Source organism: Sphaeramia orbicularis, chromosome 5, assembly GCF_902148855.1.
Source record: "Sphaeramia orbicularis chromosome 5, fSphaOr1.1, whole genome shotgun sequence".
Lineage (NCBI taxonomy): Eukaryota > Metazoa > Chordata > Actinopteri > Kurtiformes > Apogonidae > Sphaeramia > Sphaeramia orbicularis.
In genome coordinates, this window is record NC_043961.1 from 7,401,166 (window position 1) to 7,424,628 (window position 23,463).

The 23,463-nt window shown below is 35.6% G+C and overlaps 1 protein-coding gene across 1 annotated transcript; it reads right to left on the bottom strand.

Moving 5' to 3' along the window:
• Positions 1-568: 568 nt before the first annotated feature.
• On the bottom strand, positions 569-22,101 carry znf831 (zinc finger protein 831). The gene is made up of 3 exons (XM_030133736.1): positions 18,171-22,101; positions 8,381-8,667; positions 569-1,512 (listed from the first exon to the last, which is right to left on the bottom strand). The coding sequence occupies exons 1-3, from the start codon at positions 22,090-22,092 to the stop codon at positions 682-684; spliced, it is 5,040 nt and encodes a 1,679-aa protein (XP_029989596.1). The 5' UTR covers positions 22,093-22,101; the 3' UTR covers positions 569-681.
• Between the last annotated feature and the right edge of the window lie 1,362 nt (positions 22,102-23,463).

The following is a 23,463-nucleotide window of genomic DNA, read 5'->3' on the forward strand; positions in this document are numbered from 1 at the left end:
TTAAGTCAAAAAATCTTGAATTAAACCAAAAAAAAAAAAGTCATGAATTAAGCAAAAAACCTTGAATTATGCAAAAACAAATATTTAATTAATAATACAAAAAAAAAGAAATCCTGAATTAAGCAAAAAAAAATCTTGAATTAAACAAACAAAAGAATCTGGAATTGAGCAAAAACAAAAAAAATCTTGAAATAAGCAAAAAAAAAAAAATCTTGAATTAAGCAAAAAAAAAGTTCGAATTAAACAAAAAAAAAAAAAATCTTGAATTAAGAAAAAAAAAAAAAAAAGAGAAAAAAATAATCTTGAATTAAGCAAAAAAATCTGCCAATGAAACAAGTTAAAATTATCTTGGTCAGATTTCTTGAAATCAGATTTTCCAGATATACTGTCTATAAATAAGTTCTTATATCTCACTGAAAAGTTCCTCTTTAGGTGATTCTCTCTGATTTTAAGTGTGATGAGATATTTGGTCTAGAGATGACAAACACACTTGGTTAAATTCCATTTTTTTCCAGTGTATCCGCTGTCTTTTTGCTTCTGGATGTGAATAAACGTGGGTTGAACATACGCTATAACTCAGCCAATAAGATCATTTTAACCCTGAAGGGATGTTTTACTTTATCGTCAAATAAATATCTACAGTAAAAAAAAAAAAAAAAAATCCAAGCAGCATGTGTTCATCTACAGTTCTATGATGAGTTTCCCCTCATCGTCACTACTGCTGGTGTCTTCTGGGTAATCCTGGCAGCTCTGCACCGGCCTCAGACACTCGGATGCTTGGTAGCTTTGAAGTTGACCGGCAAAGAAAAAAGACTGGTATTTGTTTGTAATATCTGCCCTCCCGGAGTTCCCGCTCTGCGTTGAGTAATCCTGTCTATCATCAGTGTCCGTTTCTGGGAACACGAAGGTCTTTGATGGCCTGGTGGAGCCATTACCCAGCAGTGTTGCATGATTCAAGACGGCAGTTTCTCCTTTCACATCCTCCATCACTGTTTGGATTTGACCACAGAGAGAAATTTGGCTTATTTGTGCAGCTGATGATGTAGCTTTGACATCAGATAAGAGGCCTCTGTGAATTCCTGACTCGACGCTACAGCCCGTTACGACGCCAGTATCATCTCGACGCTGAGCAGATGGGTCCACGCTGCGTTTCTTACACTCATGCTGTTGCTCCACGTGTGAAAATGTTTGTTGAAAATCCGGCTCGGGGTACGAAACAGCCTGCGTTTGTCTTGGCCGGGGCTGTTCGTCTGTAGATTTACAGGGATAGTCGTGTGCGCCGCTCTCCCAGTGTTGTGACAAACACAAATTACCCACTTCCAGAAGGTTCCGAGGGCCCACCTGAGCGCTGTTGGCAGGTCCGTGGAGGTTATTTGATGTGCCTGGGACCAGCTGAGGGCTTTGCGGAGGGTACTCAGACATTCCTGAGTGCGTCTGGGAAAGATGCTGAAGATGCTGCTCAGATAGCGAAGAGTTTGGAAAGGAATCCGGCTTGACCTTCGTGACCTCTCCCTGTTAATAAAAGAGGAATATGTGGAGGAATATTACATTCTACCACCACTCGACACTCATTATACAGCCTCCATGGAACTTTCTCATTAACATTACTCAAATACCATGAAGCTCAATGAGATATGAGGCTTTTGAAACTCATCACAGGCAACTTCAGAGTGATGGAGTGTGTGTATTTGTTATCTTGACCTTTTCGTTCTATATGACAGACTTTAATTCATGTGGAAAAAACACATTTGGGTGAAGTCGAGGTTAAAATTAACCCTATAACGCCAAACGTATCATATATGATACATGATACACGTTTGAATGTATTGTTTTTATTCAGTTGTTTCATTCGGTATTGATTTATTGTTCGTATTTTTTGTTGTTTTTAATTTTACAGCTTTATATGTTGTTAATCTGTTCTTGTATTCTTTTATTTAGGTTTTATATATTTTTCTGTATTTTTATTTATTTATTTCACAGCAGTTCGATGTCTTTTAATCCATTCTTGTATTTTCTTCTTTTATTTAGGTTTTATCTATTCTTCTGTATTTTTATTTATTTATTTTTCTTTTTTTCAGTTCTATGTCTTTTAATCTATTCTTGTATTTTATTCTTTTGTTTAGGTTTTATCTATTCTTCTGTATTTTTATTTATTTATTTTTCTTTTTTTCAGTTCTATGTCTTTTAATCTATTCTTGTATTTTATTCTTTTGTTTAGGTTTTATCTATTCTTCTGTATTTTTATTTATTTATTTTTCTTTTTTTCAGTTCTATGTCTTTTAATCTATTCTTGTATTTTATTCTTTTGTTTAGGTTTTATCTATTCTTCTGTTTATTTATTTATTTATTTTAATTTTATATTTTACAGTTGTTCCATGTCTTTTAATCTATTCTTGTATTTTACTCTGTTTTTTTCATTTTTATTTATTTTTCTGTACAGCACTTTGGTCCACTGTGGTGGTTTTAAAGAGTTTTATAAATAAAGTTGGATTGGATTGGACATGAGTTTTGAAGCCCTCTACATGATCAGTGTGATATTTTTTTGTCTTAAAAACCTGATGTATACAATTAGATACATGCAACACACAGATAATCCACCAGGGGGAGGAGTTCATTCACCAGAGGCCTTTCCAGTGACACTATAAGACTGTCATTAATGAGGAAGGAGGAAGAACTGGGACCATTTAGAAAAGGAGTTAACCATTTGTTAGCCATACTTGTGTTATTACCTCCACCAGGAGGTATTGTGATCACTTTGCTTTGTGTGTTTGTTTGTTTGATTGATTGTTAGCAAGATAACTCAAAAAGTTATGGACGGATTTTGATGAAATTTTCAGGAACTGTTGATACTGGCACAAGGAATAAATGATTAAATTTTGGTGGTGATCGGGGTGGGGGGGCAGATCTGCCTTGGTGGAGGTCTATGCTCTCCGAGTGCTTTTCTTGTATTATGTTTTTGTTAGTTCAAAAATAATAATATTCGATCATTGAGACCCAATGGATCAAATATGATACAAAATTGAAACTCATACATGGAAATTGATATTTGAAAAAATGTTTTTTAGGTTGTTCAGAAGGACCAATAAAGGCTCCAGTTTCAAAGAACTGGAATTTTCTGTCACTGATTTAAAGGTTCAGACTTTACAGGGGTAAATTACAATTATTTACACCAAACTTATATTTTTGGGTAGGTAATTACTTATATTTTCAGGAAATAAATTAAATTTATTCCAAATACATTGATATTTGACTATTATGACCTCCACAGTTATGTTTTCACCAGGGTTTGGCTGTTTGTTTGTTTGTTTGTTTGTTTGTATGTTTGTTTGTTTGTTTGTTTGTTTGTCTGTCTGTTAGCAAGATAACTTGAAAAGTTATAGATCGATTTGGATGAAATTTTCAGGAAATGTTGATACTGGCACAAGGAACAAATGATTAAATTTTGGTGGTGATTTGGGGGGGTGTGTGATCTGCCTTGGCAGAGGTCGGCACTCTCTGTGTGCTTTTCTAGTATTATTTATGTCATATTCTAAACACACAGCGTTTAAAATTAATAAATGCATATATCTATGCAAAATACATTTGAATATGATGTTAATATCATTTGTATGTTGTAAATATTGTAGAAAAAATGTATATGATATTGATAATTGAAATAAAACATGTTTAATTTGATATTTACTTTTGTTGTCCATCTGTGACACTGCCATTTGTCTATACTCTTTCTATTTAGGTTTGATCAAATATTTCTTTCCTCTGTAACCAATTATTCGGTTGTAAAATAGAGGCTTTAAGGTTTACACTGAATACATTTGAGGATTAAAATGTCAGAGGAACTTCACTTTGGAGAACTTTGGAATTCTTGCAAAAAATAAATTTTTTGTCCATCTGTGATGCAGTAGTTTTTGATATTTTTCATTTAAAAAATATTTGAAACGAAATTTTGCTCTTTGAATCTCTTTAAGATGGCATTTAGACCTTTACGACCCTTACGTTTATGTGGAATATTTGTCTGAAACTTGTCTGGTTCAAAAGTTATGACCTGAAAAAAAAAAAAAAAGGAATATGACCAACTTCAGTTACAGCTGGAATAATTACTCGACTAATCTATAAACTATTACAACTATTAACAATGATGAGCTAAAAACCTAGGGATAAAAAAATCCAGAAGCTCTCTCCTCTCAGTCAAAATCCACAAAATAAACATAGATGATCTACAAAAAAAACCCCAAAACAGTTATGAATCAAACGGTCGTGGGCGGTCCATCTGTGACCCTTGACCCCGCCCATTTGCTTTAATATGTTTCCGTCTAACTGCTATCAGCTGCCTCCTTCTGCGAGTGAAACTTTGGCATAACTCTTCTGAAGCTCTATAATTTATATCTGCTGTGTCCATGTGTGCGGCGTCGCAGTATACATTGTTGTTTCGTGTGCTTGTCAGATCATGTAAATCATCGCTTTACTTTTCACCACCTTTGTTTTTGTTATCACATCTTGGGTGACATATGGTCATTATCTTCATTACGGAGCCGATATTTCATGAGGAAAAAATGTTTGTGTGACGGTTTTCTCAGCAAAATGCCTTGAAAAACGACAAACAATTCTATGATGTAACAAACCCTCATGCTTGAAAACCTGCTTCCACATGATCCCCAGATCAGAACAGTCTGTACATGTGTGGCTGTGAGCAATTTGTGGGAAGCTTTAGCAGAGTTCGGAATAGTTAAAGCAATAAAAAGTATTTAGAAAGAATGACAAATGGGCAAGAATCCTGTGTATTTGTGAATTTTGTTTATCTATTGTAATTTTGTGGCCTTTGTCTGTTGATTTTGAATGGTTTATTGGTTGTGTTGAATAACTGTAAAACTGAAGGAACCAAAACAACCAAAACAAAATAAATGATAATACATCCAATAATTGAATAGACCAGTGTTCTACTATATGACTAAAGCATAAAAGCATCAGTATCTAATCTAATAAAGGTATTATTAATACTAGGGATGTCCGATATTGGCTTTTTTGCCAAAAACCGATATGCCGATGTTGTCCAACGCTTAATTTCCAATTCCAATATCTACCGATACCGCTGCCGATATATGTGGGATATTAAACTAATTATAGGTAACATCACGTATCTCCTGTCATGGAATTAACACATCATGCCGAATTTTATTGTGATGCCCCATTGGATGCATTCTCAAATGCAACAAGGCTTTCAAAATGTAAACACTGTCTGTGCAAAGAACACATATTTCAACTTAAGTTGTGGAAAACATGCCATATTTATTTATTTTCTCTCCCTCCCTCCATGAGTCTATTACAGTGTGGCAACTCTACTGTAAAATTTTGAAAACTGCACATTTCTTTCAGCTACAAACAATGCTTCATTTACGTGTCGGTAAATGCCGGCGAAATCAAGGCATTATTTTATCGGTTTTAATGATAGGCAAAAAAAACGATAACGATATTCACCGATATTACATTTTATGCCAATATCGAGCCGATAATATCGGTGGGCCAATATTATCGGACATCCCTAATTAATACCTATAATCAATATATTAAAGGTTTTGTGTCAGATGTTCAGATTAATTATAATTCTATCTACACTCTAAGAAATAAAATGTTGGAATTTGTTGGCTTTAGTTAAAAATATTATGCAACTTGTTCCACAAAATATGGTTATTTTAATGTAAAAAGATGTTGCAGTTAATTGCAACAATAACTTACTAATAAATCCAAAGTAATTGTGTCAATACACCTAAAGGAAGGTGTCGCTTTAATGCTACAACTGGAGAATTACATTTTCTAATCAACAGTATTTGTTTGGATTTACACACATTTTGTTGTAAATTTAGTGATGGAAGTCTGATTCTTTTAACCAACTTGATTCTTTCGGTTTGTTCGTCTGTTGCGAATCGATTGCGAATCAATTCATTCATTTAAAAAAAACATCCTGCATCAATTCAGAATCGATTCACAACAGACGAATGAACCGAAAGAATCGAGTTGTTTAAAAGAATCGGACTTCCATCACTAAATTTACAACAAAATGTGTGTAAATCCAAACCAGTACTGTTGATAAGAAAATGTTATTCTTCAGTTGTAGCATTAAAGCAACACCTTCCTTTAGATGTATTGACACAATTACTTTGGATTTATTTGTAGGTTTTCTTTGCAATTAACTGCAACATCTTTTTACATTTAAATAACCATATTTCATGGAACAAGTTACAGAAAATTTTTAACTAAATCCAACAAATTCCAACGTTTTATTTCTTAGAGTGTAGTGACCTCATTAACCTCAGTATAGAATCACTCTCTGTTAGTCATGCATATCTTTGCCACAACAACATAGCTGTTGTGTTTGCGTCTTTTTGCAATCACAAAATAAAAATAAACAAGATGAATTATGTGTTTTTGTTCTATGCCACTGAGAAAGTGAAGGACACTGATATCACTGGTTTATGTGACAGAAATGATCTGCCTCAGAGATTAAATGTGCTAAATGTTTCTTATTTTAATGAGAATAATTGTAAAACAAGTTATTTTTCACTTGTAAGCAAAAAAATCTGCTACTTGGTAAGATTTAGATTTTTGCAGTGTATGACTAAAGTATAAAAGCATCAGTATGGAACTGAATAATGGTATTATTAACACCTATAATTAATATAATAAAGGGTTCGTGTCAGATGTTCAGATGAATTAGAACTATCTCCAGTGACCTCATTAACCTCAGTGCAGCATCACTCTCTGTTACAGTCATGCATATCTTTGCCAGAACTGCATAGCTGTTGTGTTTGAGTCTTTTTGCAATCAGAAAATAAAAATAAACAAGATAAATGATGTGTTTTTGTTCTATGCCACTGAGAAAGTGAAGAAAACTGACAACACTGCACTGTAAAAAAAAAAAAAGTGTAATTTAACAGAATTTTCACTGTTTATTTTACAGATTTTTCCTGTATTTTTAAGATATAGGAAAATATCAATGAAATGACAAAAATAGACTGTGATTTTACATGTCAAATGTAAAATAACACGAAAAAAACTATAACTGTGAATAACCAAAAAATTTCAATTTTTTAAAAGAAATTTTTTCTTTTTTCACAGAAAAATACAGTTAAAATACATTTGCAAATGTGTCCTATTTCACAAATATTTCTTTACTATTTATGAGATTAAACTGTTAATTTAAAGTTTGATACTGTAAAGAAAAAAATAATTAAATGAGATAAAATTACTGAAAATTAACTGTAAAAGAAGTATTTGTTCTGCAAGTTTAACAAGACTTTTTTGTTAATTGACAAATATCTTGTGTAATTACAGGAGGTTTCACAACAAAAATGTTGAATAAATGTAATTTTGTGAATGTATAACATGTATAAGCACTGTTAAACTGTCCAAATACAGTTTTTATCAGTGGATTGTACAACTGAGTCTCATTGAAAATTATTTATATATAAATATTTATAGGTAATTTGATTGTTTTAATATATGTAAATATTCTTTATTAAACATTAAAAAGTAAAAAAAAAAAAAAAAAAAAAAAAAAAAAAAGCAAAATCTCATGTAATGTTAGGGCAAAAAACTGTATTTTAATCATGGAACATTACTGTATTTTTATGAGATGGTCATTTTCAATTATTTTACAGTATTCTTTTTGGCACCCCTGCTGCCGGCATAATACCGTTTTTTAACTTTTTTTTTTTTTTTTTAGAAATGATCTGCCTCAGAGATTAAATGTGCTAAATGTTATATATTTAAATCCAATTAATTGTAAAACAAACAACCAAAGTGCTGGTTTGCTGATGTTTTCAAGGTATATGATAAAGTGTTATGTTGGTTTATGTTCATTTATAAAATAGGTTTATAAATGTTCCACTGATAGAACCTGTAAAGTCAATGTATTGTCATGTGCAGACAGTGTTTGAAGTAGATCTGGTAGATCTGACACTAATATTCCTTTGGAGTTAAACCCATTCTATCATTAATTCTCAACTTTCACATTTTGACCCCAGATACAGTCTTAGGTCAAAATGAGAAATTTGAGAATTAACAAGAGAATGAGTTATACTTCTTAGAAACTTCAGCCAACCAGCATTTAGGACTGGATTTTCCTTTATCAGTGTCTCACATGTGGTCAAATGTCACCACTTTTATTTTGGAGGTGTTTGACTTCAGTAGTAGATCAGTGTATTTAACAGTGTTAAAGCTGTTCTCCTTCTGCCCAGTCTGACAATTCTAAACTGAAATGCCTCCACATCTGAAAATAAACATGGAAGTTTTTAGAAACACTCATGCTTTAGTCATTAAATACACACCACCTTCCATACACACGTTTATCTTCTCCATTAAACAGCAGTAAATCATTCCGTCTCACCTCTGGTTTGATCAGATCTGCTAACAGGATGTATGTGCAGCTGTCTGACTTCAGTCCTCCGTTCTTGTCCTCTGTTCCACTCCCATGTCCTTCTATGCATTGTTGATGATTCTGTCTGACCTCCTGGTTCTGCTGTGGCCTCTGGTCTGCACAGTCTGGACGCCCCGGGGCCCCTCCATCACCTCCATCACCTCCATCTCCTCCATCACCTCCATCTCCTCCACCTCCTCCATCTCCCTGTGTCTGCTGCTCCTCCTGGGCTGCACGTCCAGTCGGGGAGTCTCCATCTATAAACCCTCAGGGGGGGAGAAGCAAACAATAAGCAGTGGTTTTCTTTAGGATGCCAGGATCCACAGTGTTATTTTACCCTCCTAAGAAAAGATCATTCAGCGTGTTTTAACTCTATATGCCCTAAATGTAAACCTGTACCTTTGGACAAAAGTATAAACTTCAAAATAGGATGTGCATAAATCAGTGTTTTTCAACCTTGGGGTTGGGACCCCACGTGGGGTTGCCTGAAATTCAAATGGGGTCATCTGAAATTTCTAGTAATAGCTAAAAAAAAAAAAAAGACAAAAAAAACCAAACCAAAACAAACTTACTAATAAAAAATATATGGTGAGTTGAGAGAGACATAAAAGACATGACAAACGCTGAGGCTGAAACTGAAGCACTGAATTGATAAAAAATTAAAACTTACTGATAAAAATTTACATTATATAGCCAAAATGTCATCTAAAATTAATGTTTATTTGCAAACTATTACATGATCAAAAACAATTTGATTTTAGCAAAAAAATTTAAAAAAAAAAGTCTCAGTTTTGAATGTCTGGGGTCGCCAGAAATTTGTGATGTTAAAATGGGGTCACGAGACAAAAACAGTTGGGAACGTAAATGGTGCATGTCAAAATAAATACTGTCAGTACTGTTACTTTCACAAGGGATTCATTACTCTTTTTTTTAATTTTATTTTTATTTTTTACATATTTATCATTTTTTGGTGCAGATTTAAATTACATTGAACATTTGAATATTAAATTTCAGAGGCATTAAACATGTCCCATTTTTCCCACCCCCTCACCCTCCCATCCCTAGTCCTACATGACATACTTGATGATAGTAATAAAAAATAGCAAAGTACTTATAGTACAAAAAACATAATAAATAAATGGATAAAAAATTACTAAATAAAATAATAAAAGCAGAGAGAGAGAGAGAGAGAAATTTGCCTGATAGCAGACAAATCTGTTTATTCATAATTACATCCTACACGCAAGATATGGACATGTAGAGTTATTAATATTATTAGCGACCAAGTATGTATAGCACACCAAACAAGAAAAAGAAAAAAAAAAAGAAAGAAAGAAAGAAAAATGTATGTATGGGAAAAGTGCATGACATAAATACATGACATTCTTATGATGTACACATGAACAAATATGGTTAACTGTGCAAGACTTTGATTAAAGCTGCTTTTATCTCAGTAGGATATAAACTGACCCTAAACTTTGAATTAGTAGAGATTATTTGATTGTTCAACAAACTGCTCCATCCATTCTCCTTAACTCATAAAGACCCAGTGTGACTTTTGCGGCAGTTCCTAAGTGAATTTTTCTCTATATTTAACCTTTCCTAAGTGATTTATTACCATTTATTGTAATATTATCCTGTTTGTTTTGTGTTTTTTCAGTGAAACTCGTGTATTTTCCTATATTTAATTCACTGATCATGAAGATGTTCCAAAAAAGGTCAGAGTACATTTAATGGTTATTATATCAGAAACACAGAAAACTGAAGAAAAAATGACTTTTTAGTCCAATCTGTCATTACCTGATCATAAACCCAGTGTGTCCATCCACTGTCATTGATCCAACTCCATGGGTTTTACTGGTGAATCAATGTTGTAGAAGATGATGGTGTTTCCACGGTAACTACGGAGCCTATGATCTTACCTTATCTTACCTTACCTTACCTTATCTTAGTTTAACTTAACACATAAAGACCCATCAATCAATCAATCAATCAATCAATCAATCAATCAGTAAAATACAATTATATAATATAATTGGTGTAAAATACAGTTCTTCATCTTTTCATGGTCATCAGATATGACCCATTTGGACGTTCAGAGGTTCCGTAGTTACTGTGGAAACACCGTCATCTTCTACAACATTGATTCACCAGTAAAACTCATGGAGTTGGATCAATGACAGTGGATGGACACACTGGGTTTATGATCAGTTAATGAGAGATTTTGCAGAAAAATAATATTTTCCTTCATTTTTTTCTTTTTGATATAATAACCCTCAACTATAATCTGAGTTTTAATGAACATTTACATAATCAGTACATTAAATATGGGAAAATATATAATTTTCAATGAAAAAATGCACAATACAGTGGATAAAATAATACTGAGTGCTGATAAATCACTTAGGAAAGGTTAAATATAGAGGAAAAAAATCATTTGGGAACTGCCACAAAAATAGCACTGGGTCTTTAAGGGTTAAATATGTGTGTGAGGTTTGTGTTGGAATCTGTTCTGTTCATTTGACATTTCTACTGTTAAAGCAAAACATACTGATGCAAATAAGGGAACCTCAGATGTTTTCAGTTCATAATCTCAGAGGTGAAGTTCTGCTGATGAACACTGATGTAACCGCTGAACAAAAACTGAGTTGGATTCTAACGTTCGCTGGAGAGTCTGGTTTCTGGTTTTGGTGTGATGTTGTTTTTTTTGTGTTGCCCCTTCAGGAAACTGGAGACAGATCCAGACACATTCATTCCAAAGGGATAAGTGAACATGATTTTCAGATTTTGACTAATTCTTTCATCCCAAAGTCACCCATTGTCTATAAACTACATATCCTCTGAACATTCAGAGATTAAAGTGATATTTGAAGACAAATGGAGTAAGAGAAGATGGAATTTGTTTGAAAGCTGTTTCTTTTTCTGCAACAAACCCTCACAGGAAATGGTAAAAATAATGAGCAGGAAAATAAAACAAAAATATTGGTTCATTATTGTATTTACACTTTATTAATCTACTCTCATATGTACTGACGTCACTCTCAACTCTACTATTGTAGAAACAGGAAGTAAATATATAGGCTCATATTGTTGGTGAAGCAAATACTGCATCATCTTTGTAAATTAAGGGTCTTTAGTTTCACATATTATAAATATAAATTGTTTGACAACAGTAAAGAGTGTAGATCCAGAGATTAGAGGATAAAGTAGAAAATAGAGCTTTTATTTTTATTATTTTTATTTATTTTATATAAGTTGTTTGATAGTAGTAAAGTACGGAAGAGGATTAGGGCCACTGGAAAAAAAAGGTCCAATATATATTTTTGTCTTATTCTGAGAAAAAAAAGTCAGAATTCTGAGATTAAAGTCAGAATTCTTACTTTTTTCGCAGAATTCTGACTTTAATCTTAAATTCAGAATTCTGACGTTTTTTTCACAGAATAATAAAGAATATATATATTGGACCTTTTTTTCAGTGGCCCTAATCCTCTTCTGTAAATAAAGAGTCTAGATCCAGAGATTAGAGGAAAAAGTAGAAAGTACAACTGTTATTTTTATTGATTTTATTTATTTTGTATAAGTTGTTTGACAGTAGTAAAATAAGGAAGAGGATTAGGGCCACTGGAGAAAAAAAAAAAAAGTCCAATATACATTTTTCTTATTATTCTGAGAAAAAAGGCTGAATTCTGAGATTAAAATCAGAATTCTGATTTAATCTCAGAATAATAATAGAAAATGTACTGGTGACCAAAACCATCTACTTATCTACAATGTTTAATCACTAATAAACTTCTAAAATTATTAATATGCTGAAATAATTGGTGCAAAATACAGTTCATCTTTTCGTGGTCATCAGATATGACCCATTTGGACGTTCAGAGGCTCCGTAGTTACCATGGAAACACTGTTATCTGCTACAACTGATTCACCAGTAAAACCCATGGAGTTGGATCAATGACAGTGGATGGACACACTTGTTTTATGTTTATTTAATGATATATTTTACTGAAAAAGTCACTTTTTCTGCAGTTTTCTCTATTTTGATATATTAACCTTTGAATTTACGCTCAGCTTTTATGAACAGCTACATGATCAGTGAATTAAATATCTGAAAATACCTGATTTTTGCTGAAAATGCACCAAATAAAGAAGACAATATTACAATAAATGGCAATAAATTATGTAAGAAATGTTAAATATGGAGGAAAAATCTGTTTGGGAACTGCCACAAAAGTAGCACTGGGTCTTTACAGGCTAAACCTGAAATGATATTGATCGGCCTTAAATATTTATGGTAAATTATGGTATTGTGCATGTCGTTAACTCACCAGTTGACTCATGTTTTGGTTTTACACAAAACTCTACTCTTTTTTTCTTTCTTTTTTTTTTTTTTTTTTAGAAGTATCTCTACGTCTACTTTTATACAAAATGTTTGTACTTTTTCCTCCTCTTGTCTTCACACCTGGGAGCAGTAACAAGAATCAGCTGGAAAACTACATTTTCGCTAAGGTAATCTCCAGTCCTTCTGTGCAGATGAAGTAAGGTGTCAGTGAGACGTATTTACAGGACAAGCTTCTGATCTGCTGTTATTTCAGTTCAGCCAGGAGGCGGTGGGTAGAGGTCACCAGAGTCGCAGCTCTGGTGTTTATCTTCTTTTCTCTATGGCCTTTTGACTTCGTTACAGTCTCTAATCCTCACCTATTTTTACTTCAAGAGTGCATAAACTGGTGTTTGGGGTTGTGAAGGGGATCATATGACCTGTTTGCATACAGAATGGAGGCCCTGTGGGCAACCTGCATGTCACAGAAATAAAAACAATAATATCCTAAATTAAAGCCACATGGACTTTAAGGTGTGATTTATTTGCCACAGAAAGATTTTGGATCCACAAATTTAATAGTTTCACTCTATTATTATCATTCAGATGCCGTGAAATTGAGTGGATTTGTTAGAAATGCCAAACATACCTTCATACGCTTCAAACAAAAAGTTAAGGATATTTTACATTTTTGGGCTATTTTTTTCAGTTGGGATTCTTGCACAGCACTTTTGACTTTTTTTGTGTGAATTGAATTGAAACACATTTTTTTAATGATCAGACATAGTTTTATTTACAAATGGCAAAAATGGCAACAAAATAAAAAAAAAAAAAAAAAAAAGAAATATCCTAAACTTTTTGTTTGTAGTGTATTTATACCTTCATACTTTCCTGATATTGTATATTTAAAAACAATAGAAATTATTTTTTGTGCTAAGAACAAAAGTCTTCCTGTTTGTATTCAACTTTTTTTTAATTAAGAGAAGGGAATTAAAATTTAAGAGGGTTTTTTGTGTTTGAAACATGTAAAGTACAAACAAATTTTAATAAATATGGCAGTATTTCTGTTATAGGTGTCAAATTATGAAATCAAATGAATGATGAATTGAAATTGTGTAGCTTGTTGTCGAGTTTTAAAATTCTCAAGGCCTACCAAGGTAAAATAATCTCTAAGTGACTTAAAAAACTGAATGTAGATTAAGGAGTGATTTGTTTGCCACAGAAATACACAAATTTAGTATAATTATTGTTCTGATTCAATGAAAGTAAGTGGATTTGTTAGAAAGGCCAAACATACCTTCATATTCATACCTTCATACCTTCCTAATATTGTATATTTAAAAACAATGGAAAAATTTTTTCGTGCTAAGAACAAAAGTCTTCCTGTTTTTATTCATTTTTTTTAACTAAGAGAAGAGAATTATAATTTAAGAGGGTTGTTTGTGTTTGAAACATGTAAAGTACAAACAAATATTAAATATGGCTGTTTCTGTTACACGTGTCAAATTATGGAATCAGTTACATGGTGAATTGAAATTGCGTAGCTCATCAAGTTTTAAAAAAAACTTTAATTTGTCAAATTCTCAAGGCCTATAAAGGTAAAATAATCTCTAAGTAGTCGCTTTTCCACTGACCCTCAAATTAATTACAAATTAACTTGCACATAAAAATTTACCTAATGGAAAAATGATAATTTCACCAAAAGTCTCATTTCTCGATAAAAAGTTTTTTGGGCGTCGTGCAAATGGTAATATCATGCAAAACTGCAATGGAAAGACCTTTTTTTGCAACTAGAGTCAGGTGAATTAAAAAAACAGATGTTGACGTACGTTACAACAAGCGAAGAAGAAGAAGAAACATGTGTCGGTATATGATAATTATGAATATATCTGTAAATCAACACCATATTTACATTCGTCGCCATGTTTATGGAATGACTTCTCGTGTCATTTCACAATAATAAATAAACAAATCATCACATTTGTGATTTAATGGAAAAACTGACGTTACGCACTTCTGTTTTTTCGACATTTAATAAATATCGGTAAAGTTTTGAGCAGATGTCCAATGGAAAAGAGACTAGTGACTTAAGAAACTGAATGTAGATACATTTGTGTTCATGTTTTATTTGCTGCAACTTCACGTAATTCATAAGATGGGAGAAGCAGAAATAACCCTCTGGCTTCAACTTCTTCATTTTTCAGTTACCAATTGTGTCATCTGTATGTTCTTTATACACTACAAACAAAAAGTTAAGGATATTTTTCAGTTGGGATTCTTATACAGCGCTTTTTACTTTTTTTATGTGTGAATTGAATTGAAACACATTTTTTTAATGACCCGACAGTTTTATTTACAAATGGCAAAAATGCCACACAAAAAAAAAAGACCAAAAAAAAAAAAAAAAGAAAGAAAACAAATATCCTTAACTTTTTGTTTGTAGTGTATGTGTTCTGAGCATAACAGAAAAAAAAAATAAAAATAAAAAAATCATTCATTCATTCATATTAACTCTGGAATTTTAGGGAATTCATCAGCATCATAAAGCCATTCTCTGCAAAACTGTGATTATTTACTGCCATCTTGTGGTAAAAATAGATTTCTGTCACATTGAAGTTAAAACGTTAAATATCCTCCTGTTTTACCACATGCATTAATGTTAGGACATAATATTAGGACAGTTATTTAGTTGTCACACTTCTTAGCAGACTGACAAAAATGAAAATAATAACGGTGTGAAGTAGTTTTAGTTTTGGTTTTACTGTGTTTATGTCCACATTCGACAGAGTACATGTAGCCCACATTAATTATAAATAAACATGCTGTGGAAAATCAATCATATACACCATGGATCGGCAACCTTTTAAATCTAAGGAGCCATTTTAGGACAGAAAAAGAAAAACAAAACTGTCTGGAGCCAAAAGTTGCCTTTCCCCAAACTGGTGACTGTTTAAGAAGCTCTTTAGGGTTAGTTTGTACAGAATATGTGGAGAATAAATCTTTAAATAAATTTTAAATTTAGAAAACACATTTGTTTCTCTTTCTTTTTGTGTGTATTATTATTTTATGCTTCCTTGAATTTTCATTTCTATATTATGTTGTGCAAAGAAGTCAGTTAGTAGCAATCAGGAAGCTTGTATCATTCCATATTCTAAATAAAATCAATTAAAAAAAAAAAAAATCTAAGTTTTAATGCATTTACAGAACTACAAAGAAATAACAAAACTAAAGAAAACAAATATATTTGTCATTATTTTTGTTTTGCAGCAAAAATCAACTGGTAAGTGAAGGCTTTCCTGCCCTTTGCCTGTACACTTTTGTCATTATGAGCCCTCCCTCTGTGTATATAGAATGAATGAACATGAGAATATGAAGTTGGAGATTGTTAATTAAACACGAGCTGTAAGTAAAAAATAAAGTTGTCCTCCGAAGAGGGGTGGTGGTGGTGGGTTTAGGAAAAAACAAACAAACAAACAAAAAAAAATCACTTATTACATTTTTGTCTCATATGTCTGTTATGAATTTCTCAGTTTCTATTTTCTTAAATTTTTTTGTCCTTTTGTTTGTACGTTTGAGTGAGATCATTTGATTGGTTTTGTTGTCACCAGTATTTTTTGTTCTTTTTGACTTTTTTTTTTTATTACATTTTTACACTGTGTAAACAAAAGGAATGAAATTACTGTTTGTTGTACTGTAGTTAGTAGATGTGAGTAGAGCAGTAGAGCATGAAACGGTGATTTCTGTTTGACTGTCATCTAACAGTGTGATACAAAGAGCACTGATGAGTCTACAGTTGGCTTTTGCACATCATCATATAAATGGATTTACCACAGTGTTGACTGAATACAGTATGAGTCTTGAATAAAGACTCATATTCGGCTTTGGCCCAGGAAAGAAAAAAAAAAAAAAAATGAAGGCTTTCTTTGCAATCAGAAATACAGATGAATACTTTTAGTGTTATAAAATGAAAAACTTGTCTGCTTTTGCTACTATTACTATTTTTTTTAATTCATTTGGAGTAGAGTCTACATTTTTACAGCTGCATAACAGTTGAATAGTTTCATTATAATGGCAAAATGTGTACAAAAAAAAAGTTTTATTCATTTCCATATGGTTTTTGATAAAGCCACATTGAGCCACTGGAAAAAAGCCCAAGAGCCAAATGTGGCCCTGGAGCCACAGGTTGCCAACCCCTGGTACACACCCTTCAGGAATATTAGTAAAAAAAAAAATAAATAAATAAATAAATACTTTTGGTTAATCCTGAGAAAAAATGTAAATATCTAACAAAATACAATAGTGACAAGCATTAATTTGCATCATATGCAACATATGTATTATATGTCTTATGTTTAAGTGTTTATTTTCTTCTGTTTTGACATTCATATTCGAAATAAATACAATCAATCAATCAGTCAACATGATCATCAATGTATGAGGCAAGACTTAAGTATGGATAAATCTAAGAAAGCTGATTTATCATAATAGAATGAACTATAAACAAAACCATATTTAGTGACTCCTTTGTGAACAGTGGCTACCAGTTGTATCTGATCCACAGATATCAGCAGACATTAGTAGTTTGATTAAATTCAGTTAAGTCAATATAATAAACACATTTATTAAGAATATCAATCAATATCAATGAACAAAACGTACAGTAATGAAGTAGAAATTAATTACCAGCCTATTAATAATCAGTGTAGTCACCCCTGGCCCAGTAAAGGGTGTTTTCAGTAATGTCGTTTAGAATATGTTTTAGTGATGTACTAAACAGAAAGTATACAATTGTTATCTCTTTCAAATAAAGTGGAAAAAATGTATTTGTCTTCACAGTTTTTCTACTTTATCCTGTAATCTCAAGTTTCTCCTCAGGTTCCATGAAAAGAGAATGAAAGAGAGTGAAAAAAAAGTTAAAAAGTTTCATGAAAAGTGTAAAAGTGAATGAATTAAGGTGCAGAGCTTTTGTGCAAAACAGGAAATTAAAATGCTGTCATTCTTGCAATATAATGTTCATTTCACTGGAGTATTTCCACCTAAAATTAGATTAATCAAACTGTGAACCTGAAGCCCAAAGGATCTGTCTCACCAGAGCAGTTTCCTACTTTTTCTTAATTGCAATTCAGCTTTTTCCACAGTGAAACTCCCACAGTTTGAGTGAAACCATGTGGTGTCATAAACGGTTCCCTGGTGTTTACATTGACTCTTCATTCTCCTGTCTGTAATGGATCTAAATAGACAATGTTTTTTTATGTTGTTCTAAACTGAACAACAAATGAGAACGTATGCAAACTGATGCCAGTTACTAAGAATTTCAACCTTACATCTGATAGTAAATCTAGTATGGTTAATTAGAGGACAAAACTTTACACTTTAAACAAAGACCTGTGCACCCTGCAATCTGAAAAAGGAATTATTGATGTAATAAAAATCTTTCTGTACCTGTGCTGGGGTTTGGAACAGTTTTTAGCTCTGCTGGGACATCTTTGGGAACTTCCACCTGGATGCTGCCAGACGCTGAAGTAACCTGAGCAGGTTGTTGCTCTGATGGAGCCAAGCTGATAACATCCTCTGATTTACCGAGGTTTATTTCCTGTGAAGGGGCGGGGCTGTCCAAAACCTCCTCATATCCAGTGTTTACATGTTTGGATGAATTCAAAGTCTCAGATAAAGTGCATTCCACAGGACTGATGCTGTAAATCAAGGCTTGTGTGTTCAATTGTCTTGGAGTTCTGCCATTACTGATGGAAAACGAGGAAGCTGACCTGGAATGTTCGTTGGTACACGGAATGCTGAAGGCCTGCCCAGGTCTGACCTGCACAAACGAACGGGCTTCTTCGTTTTCGGACATGCTGCTTTGGTGTACCACAGTTTTCATTTTGCTCACAGAACATAGGCTTCCTTGATTTCTAGGTTTGGGTTGGCTTTCTTCAACGGATAATTCACTGTTACACTTTTCCTCTGAGCTAAAAGACACACAGGTCATGTTTTCAGGGCAGAGCTTGTGTTGGCCGGATGGTGTTTGAGGGATCAGTTCACCTTGGCTAACCCTTCCGTCTGGCAAAAGCTGCTCCTCATCAGAACAGTTCACAGGAGGGGCATGTTCCTGCTCTGAAGTTTGGCTTCTTCCTGCCTTTACACCTTTGAGAGAAGCCACAGTTGACATAACTTCTCCTGCATAGTTACGTGGCTCTGCGTCCATGTTTATATGGCTGTATTTGTGTGGGCGTATTGACAAGGCTGGACCTTCAGGAGACTCAGATTCAGCTGTGGCCTGAGTCATGGGGATATTTGGCTGCGCATTTTCAAAACTAACAGACATCGGAGGTTTTATGTTGTCCATGTTAAGTGTGGGTAGAGACTTGCTTTGGTTTATTTCCCTTTGAAGTCCAAGCTGTTCACAGTCCCTTTCTTCATTAGTACTTTGAGTGGTGTCAAAGCTTTGTGCTTTATTTTGCGTGCCTCCTGCCGTGACTTCCATCTCACACGTCTGTGAGAGGCTGCTACCTGCTTGCCTCTCAATCTGGGGTTCAATAAGAGCCAGCTGCTCGTCGGATATGATCTGCAAGCAAATCTGCAGATCTGCCGTGTGAACATGAAACACGTTCTGAGCGACTGGCTGCCCCGAGTCAAATGGAACGATGTGACATGGTATTAATGGACTATTTGAGCAGGTGGTCACTCCATCCAACTGGCTGGGATGGCCTGATGATGATGTTGAGGCATTTATATGTGGAGGAAGATGTTGCTGAGCTTGTGAAAAACCTGTGCTAGCAGCAGGTTGAGACTGATTGTGTTCTGTGGTTATAGTGGATGTAGCAGTGTTCTCAGCCTCAAGTGCAACAGGTTTGAGTATCTGCACAGTGGTTTTCATGGATGGATTTTCCGTCATAGTACTGCATAACCCTGCCTGGTAATTATGCAAGCAGGCTGTGGTTTTTGTGGGTGCTGCAAAAAGCTTGTGTGCTACAGCTGGACTGGAGGTTACCTTTTGACTCAGTCCTGGTGTATCTGCCTGACAAGAAGGGGTTGTGGCTGCAGAAGGCAAGATGAGTTGTGTAGAGCTGAAAAGTGATGTACAAGGCTGAATCAAAGGTGAATTGATGGGGTCACTGCACTGCTTTTCAGATATTGTGGCCGAAGGTAAAGTTTTCACCGTGCTAGGCAGGACAGAGGTGAAATTGCTGCTGCCATCACTTCCTGTCAGTTTATCCCCAACTTGTAATGATGGATTTGAATCAGATTCTGAAGCATTTGGTAGCTTTAGCTGGTACTTGGGTAGGAAGCTGGTTTTGGCAGCAGTGGGTATGGAAGTAGCTGGTGAGGTGCTAACAGATGGTGCATTTGCATTGATTATACAAGCAGGAAAGAGAGCCGCTTTAAGCTGAGCATGGTTTTGATTTGTTTGAATGTTGATGTAAGTGAGTTTTGTCTCTTGCTGAGGAACGCCGGCAGTGACAGAGGGAGGAGGATGAGTCAGTGTGTTTGGGTCAGTCTCCATCTCCTGAGGGCAAATGATTTTGTCATCAGTTCTCTGCTTTTTTCTGTCTGAGGGAATATGGGCTCCGCCAAGCTGCGAGGTGGAGTCAGTATGTTTTCCTTCATTAATCACTCTCCCTGCCTCTGTTCTACTTATGCTGTCTGTGGTGTGGGTAACCAGCGATCCAATAGAAGATAACGGCAGTGTTGACAAAGATAGATTTCTCCTGAGTGGCATCCTGAGGGAACTGCATGATGAATGAAACTGGGCACTTTTTAGATTAAATTCGACTCCAGGCACAGGGGGAGGTCTGTTAGGAGGGCAGCCTGGATGACACACCGTTGCTGTATTGCTTGTGAAGTTTTGCACTGATCCTGTTATTGTTCCTGTCTCTTTATGCCCTGCTGACAGTCTTTTTTGTAGACCCTGAATAACTTCATGCTCTGGGGTTGTTAAAGATTTCCTGCCTTTGACAACACCGCTATCGCCTCCTCTGTCATCATAGAGCTTTTTAAATGTCCCTCCACCATACATGTACCACTTGTTGTAGGCAAACTTCTGTGCCTTCTTCCTCCGGAACTTTCTGTTGCTTGGCTCTCCACAAATGTCACCATCGCCACCATCGCAGCTGAGACTGCTGGTGCACGCCTCCTCCACAGATGAATTCTTGAAGAGACCGTCTGTTGCGTGGTTACAGTCTACGGCTGTCTGCCGGACCAGTGGGCGGTGCGTAGATGACTGCTGGTTCACAGGCTTAATCGCAAAACCTGTTGGATTGATTTGGCCGGAGCTTCCCCGTCGGACGAGTGTTACATAATCACTCTGATAGGGGGTGGTTGGGCTGCTTTTCTCAGGCTGCAGGAGGGTGACGCTAAATGGGAGGGAGTTGCTGCGTGTTAGGGGTGCATGCTCCATAGTCACAGAGTGTTGTGTTGGCACTGAGTTGTAAAAACCAGGCTTCTTATTCCTTTGTAACCCAACATTTTGCGTTTTATTGATCCTCATGTCGAAGTGGAAGGAGTCCTTGTAGGTGTAGGGCATCGGAAGGTCAATGCTACCTTGCTTTGACAGGACTGTCTTTCGCGGCCTCACATTTTCCAGCTGTTTGTCCTCCACAACAGCTGAATTCTGTGAAATCAGTTTGGATATTCGCTCCTCCAATATCTTCTGCTCCTGCTCCCGTGCATTGTCTTTTGAATCCTGGTTAATTTGGCCAGGTTCTGAATGTGTGTCAGAGGTTTCTAAAAGATGCTCCTTGGTTGACTCGGTTAATGAATCCATACTGTGGTCAGGTAAAACACTGCTGGGGCTGGGGTAGTGGTCACTGATTTCACTGAATCCTGAGTCGGTGCTTTCATGGCTTTGTGATTTTCCTCTTGATACTGAACTTTCCCATTGCTTAGAGAAGAGAGTAGCCTCTTGCCTCTGGAGGGGAAGATGTCGATTTGCGGGTAGAGGAGAATTTTCATTTTCCTTTTTCTGTTTTTCATCATCCCTCGTTGGCTTTTCATGTGGCCCTGGATTTTGACCTATAGGGGTCAACTCGTTTTGCTCACTAGTGGAGCCTGGTGTCTTTCCAGAGCAGACCTTTGTTGTACTGGTTGGACTGGAGATCTCAGCAGCAGGTAGAGAGGCATCCTTTTCCAGGCAGCCAGGCTCCTCCACAGACAAACTGGAGGTATATGTCTCTCTGGAGTTGGATATGCTGTCTAGGCTTCCCTGGCTGCTCTGCTCAGACTCAGACGACAGGCGTGCATGAGCCTGAGTGCGCTTATGTTTGTAGAGGTTGCTTTGAGTTTTGAAAGAAACTCCACAAACAGTACAGGGGTAGGGCCTCTCCCCAGTGTGACAGCGGAGATGTTTCTCTAAGACGCTGGGTTTCATGCAGTCCCGTCCACAATGAGGACACACATGTTTTCCTGCCGATTTAGGTCTGGCTGCAGGAGCAGCGGCTGCCAGACTCAATCCTGGCTGAGACTGCAGCCCACCGGCAATGTGAAGAGTCAAAAAAGGAAGTGTCTCTTTGGAGTAGAGCGGCGGCATGGCCAGATGGAGCGCGGGAGACTCCCGAGCGGCCGCAGGAGGCTGAGGGAAAGGCTGCGCTGGTAAAGCAGGCACTGTGTGGATGTAAACAGCCGTCAGCGGGGCCTGGATGTCCATCCTTTTCTCTGTCTGCGCTGCAATGGAGCTGATGTGCACTGGAGCGCTCACCAATCCTGGCTTGCCAGTCTCCATGGTAACACTGCTGCTGTCGTGATGTACCAGTGCCAGGTCTCTAATTACCTGTAAGATAAGAACAGTTTGCATTAGACCTCTACTTTGCCTCATCTTGCAAAGGGGCAGGTAGGTCTATTTGAATGTGAACATTTCTGAGGTCTAGGTGTTAAAAATATATAGATTTATTTCTGGTGTTGCTGTGGAGAAATGTATTAAAGCAGTTAATGATGGCAGATGCAGTAGTCATTGGGACAGATGGCTAATAAAAGAAGGATCCAGTTTTGTTTTTCATGTTGATAAAATCCAGGGAGATATGTTTGTAATGATGCCAGCAATTATGCAGCACCAAAATAAAACCATATCTCTTGCTCATATCTGTACCTGAGAGATAATATTCAATGCCAAGAACAATCAGAGCTAATGATGCAGAAATACTCACAAATGCCTTTTCATATTTTGCTTTGTACCTGTGCAGTGGAACTATATGAGTCAGAAACGCAGATAAATCTATGTATTCACAGTAGATAAAAGAAGGGAGTGATGTGACTCACAACAGCAGAGGGATGAGGCAGTGAGATCAGACACTCATCAGTGAAAGACTGTGTGAGTATCAGAGCTTTTTATTTCCCCAAATGAAATGTGTCGACTGACATTAGCTGTTGCCTCTGTCACCTGTCTGCACCAATTAGTAGACATGCCCTTGATGTTCACAGGAGCCTGTGGTGGCTGTACTTTTTATCGTAGAAGTACACATTTGTGCAATGATCTAATCAAAGTGCAAGCCCACATTATGTGAACAGATCAAGCGCTTGATATTAGAGCATGCAAATTTCATTTCCTGTTTCTACGATGCTGCTTCTTCATGTCATTTTGTAAATTTGTAACTTCACCCACAGAAGTACAGCTGGCATGGAACACACTCTTTGTTGGTTGTACAGCATGAGCACACCCACGTTAGATACTTTTTTGTGGTGCTGTTAACTGGGGAAAGTTTTGTTTCTGCTCATATTCAATCAGGTGCTCTGTGAACTGACTGGA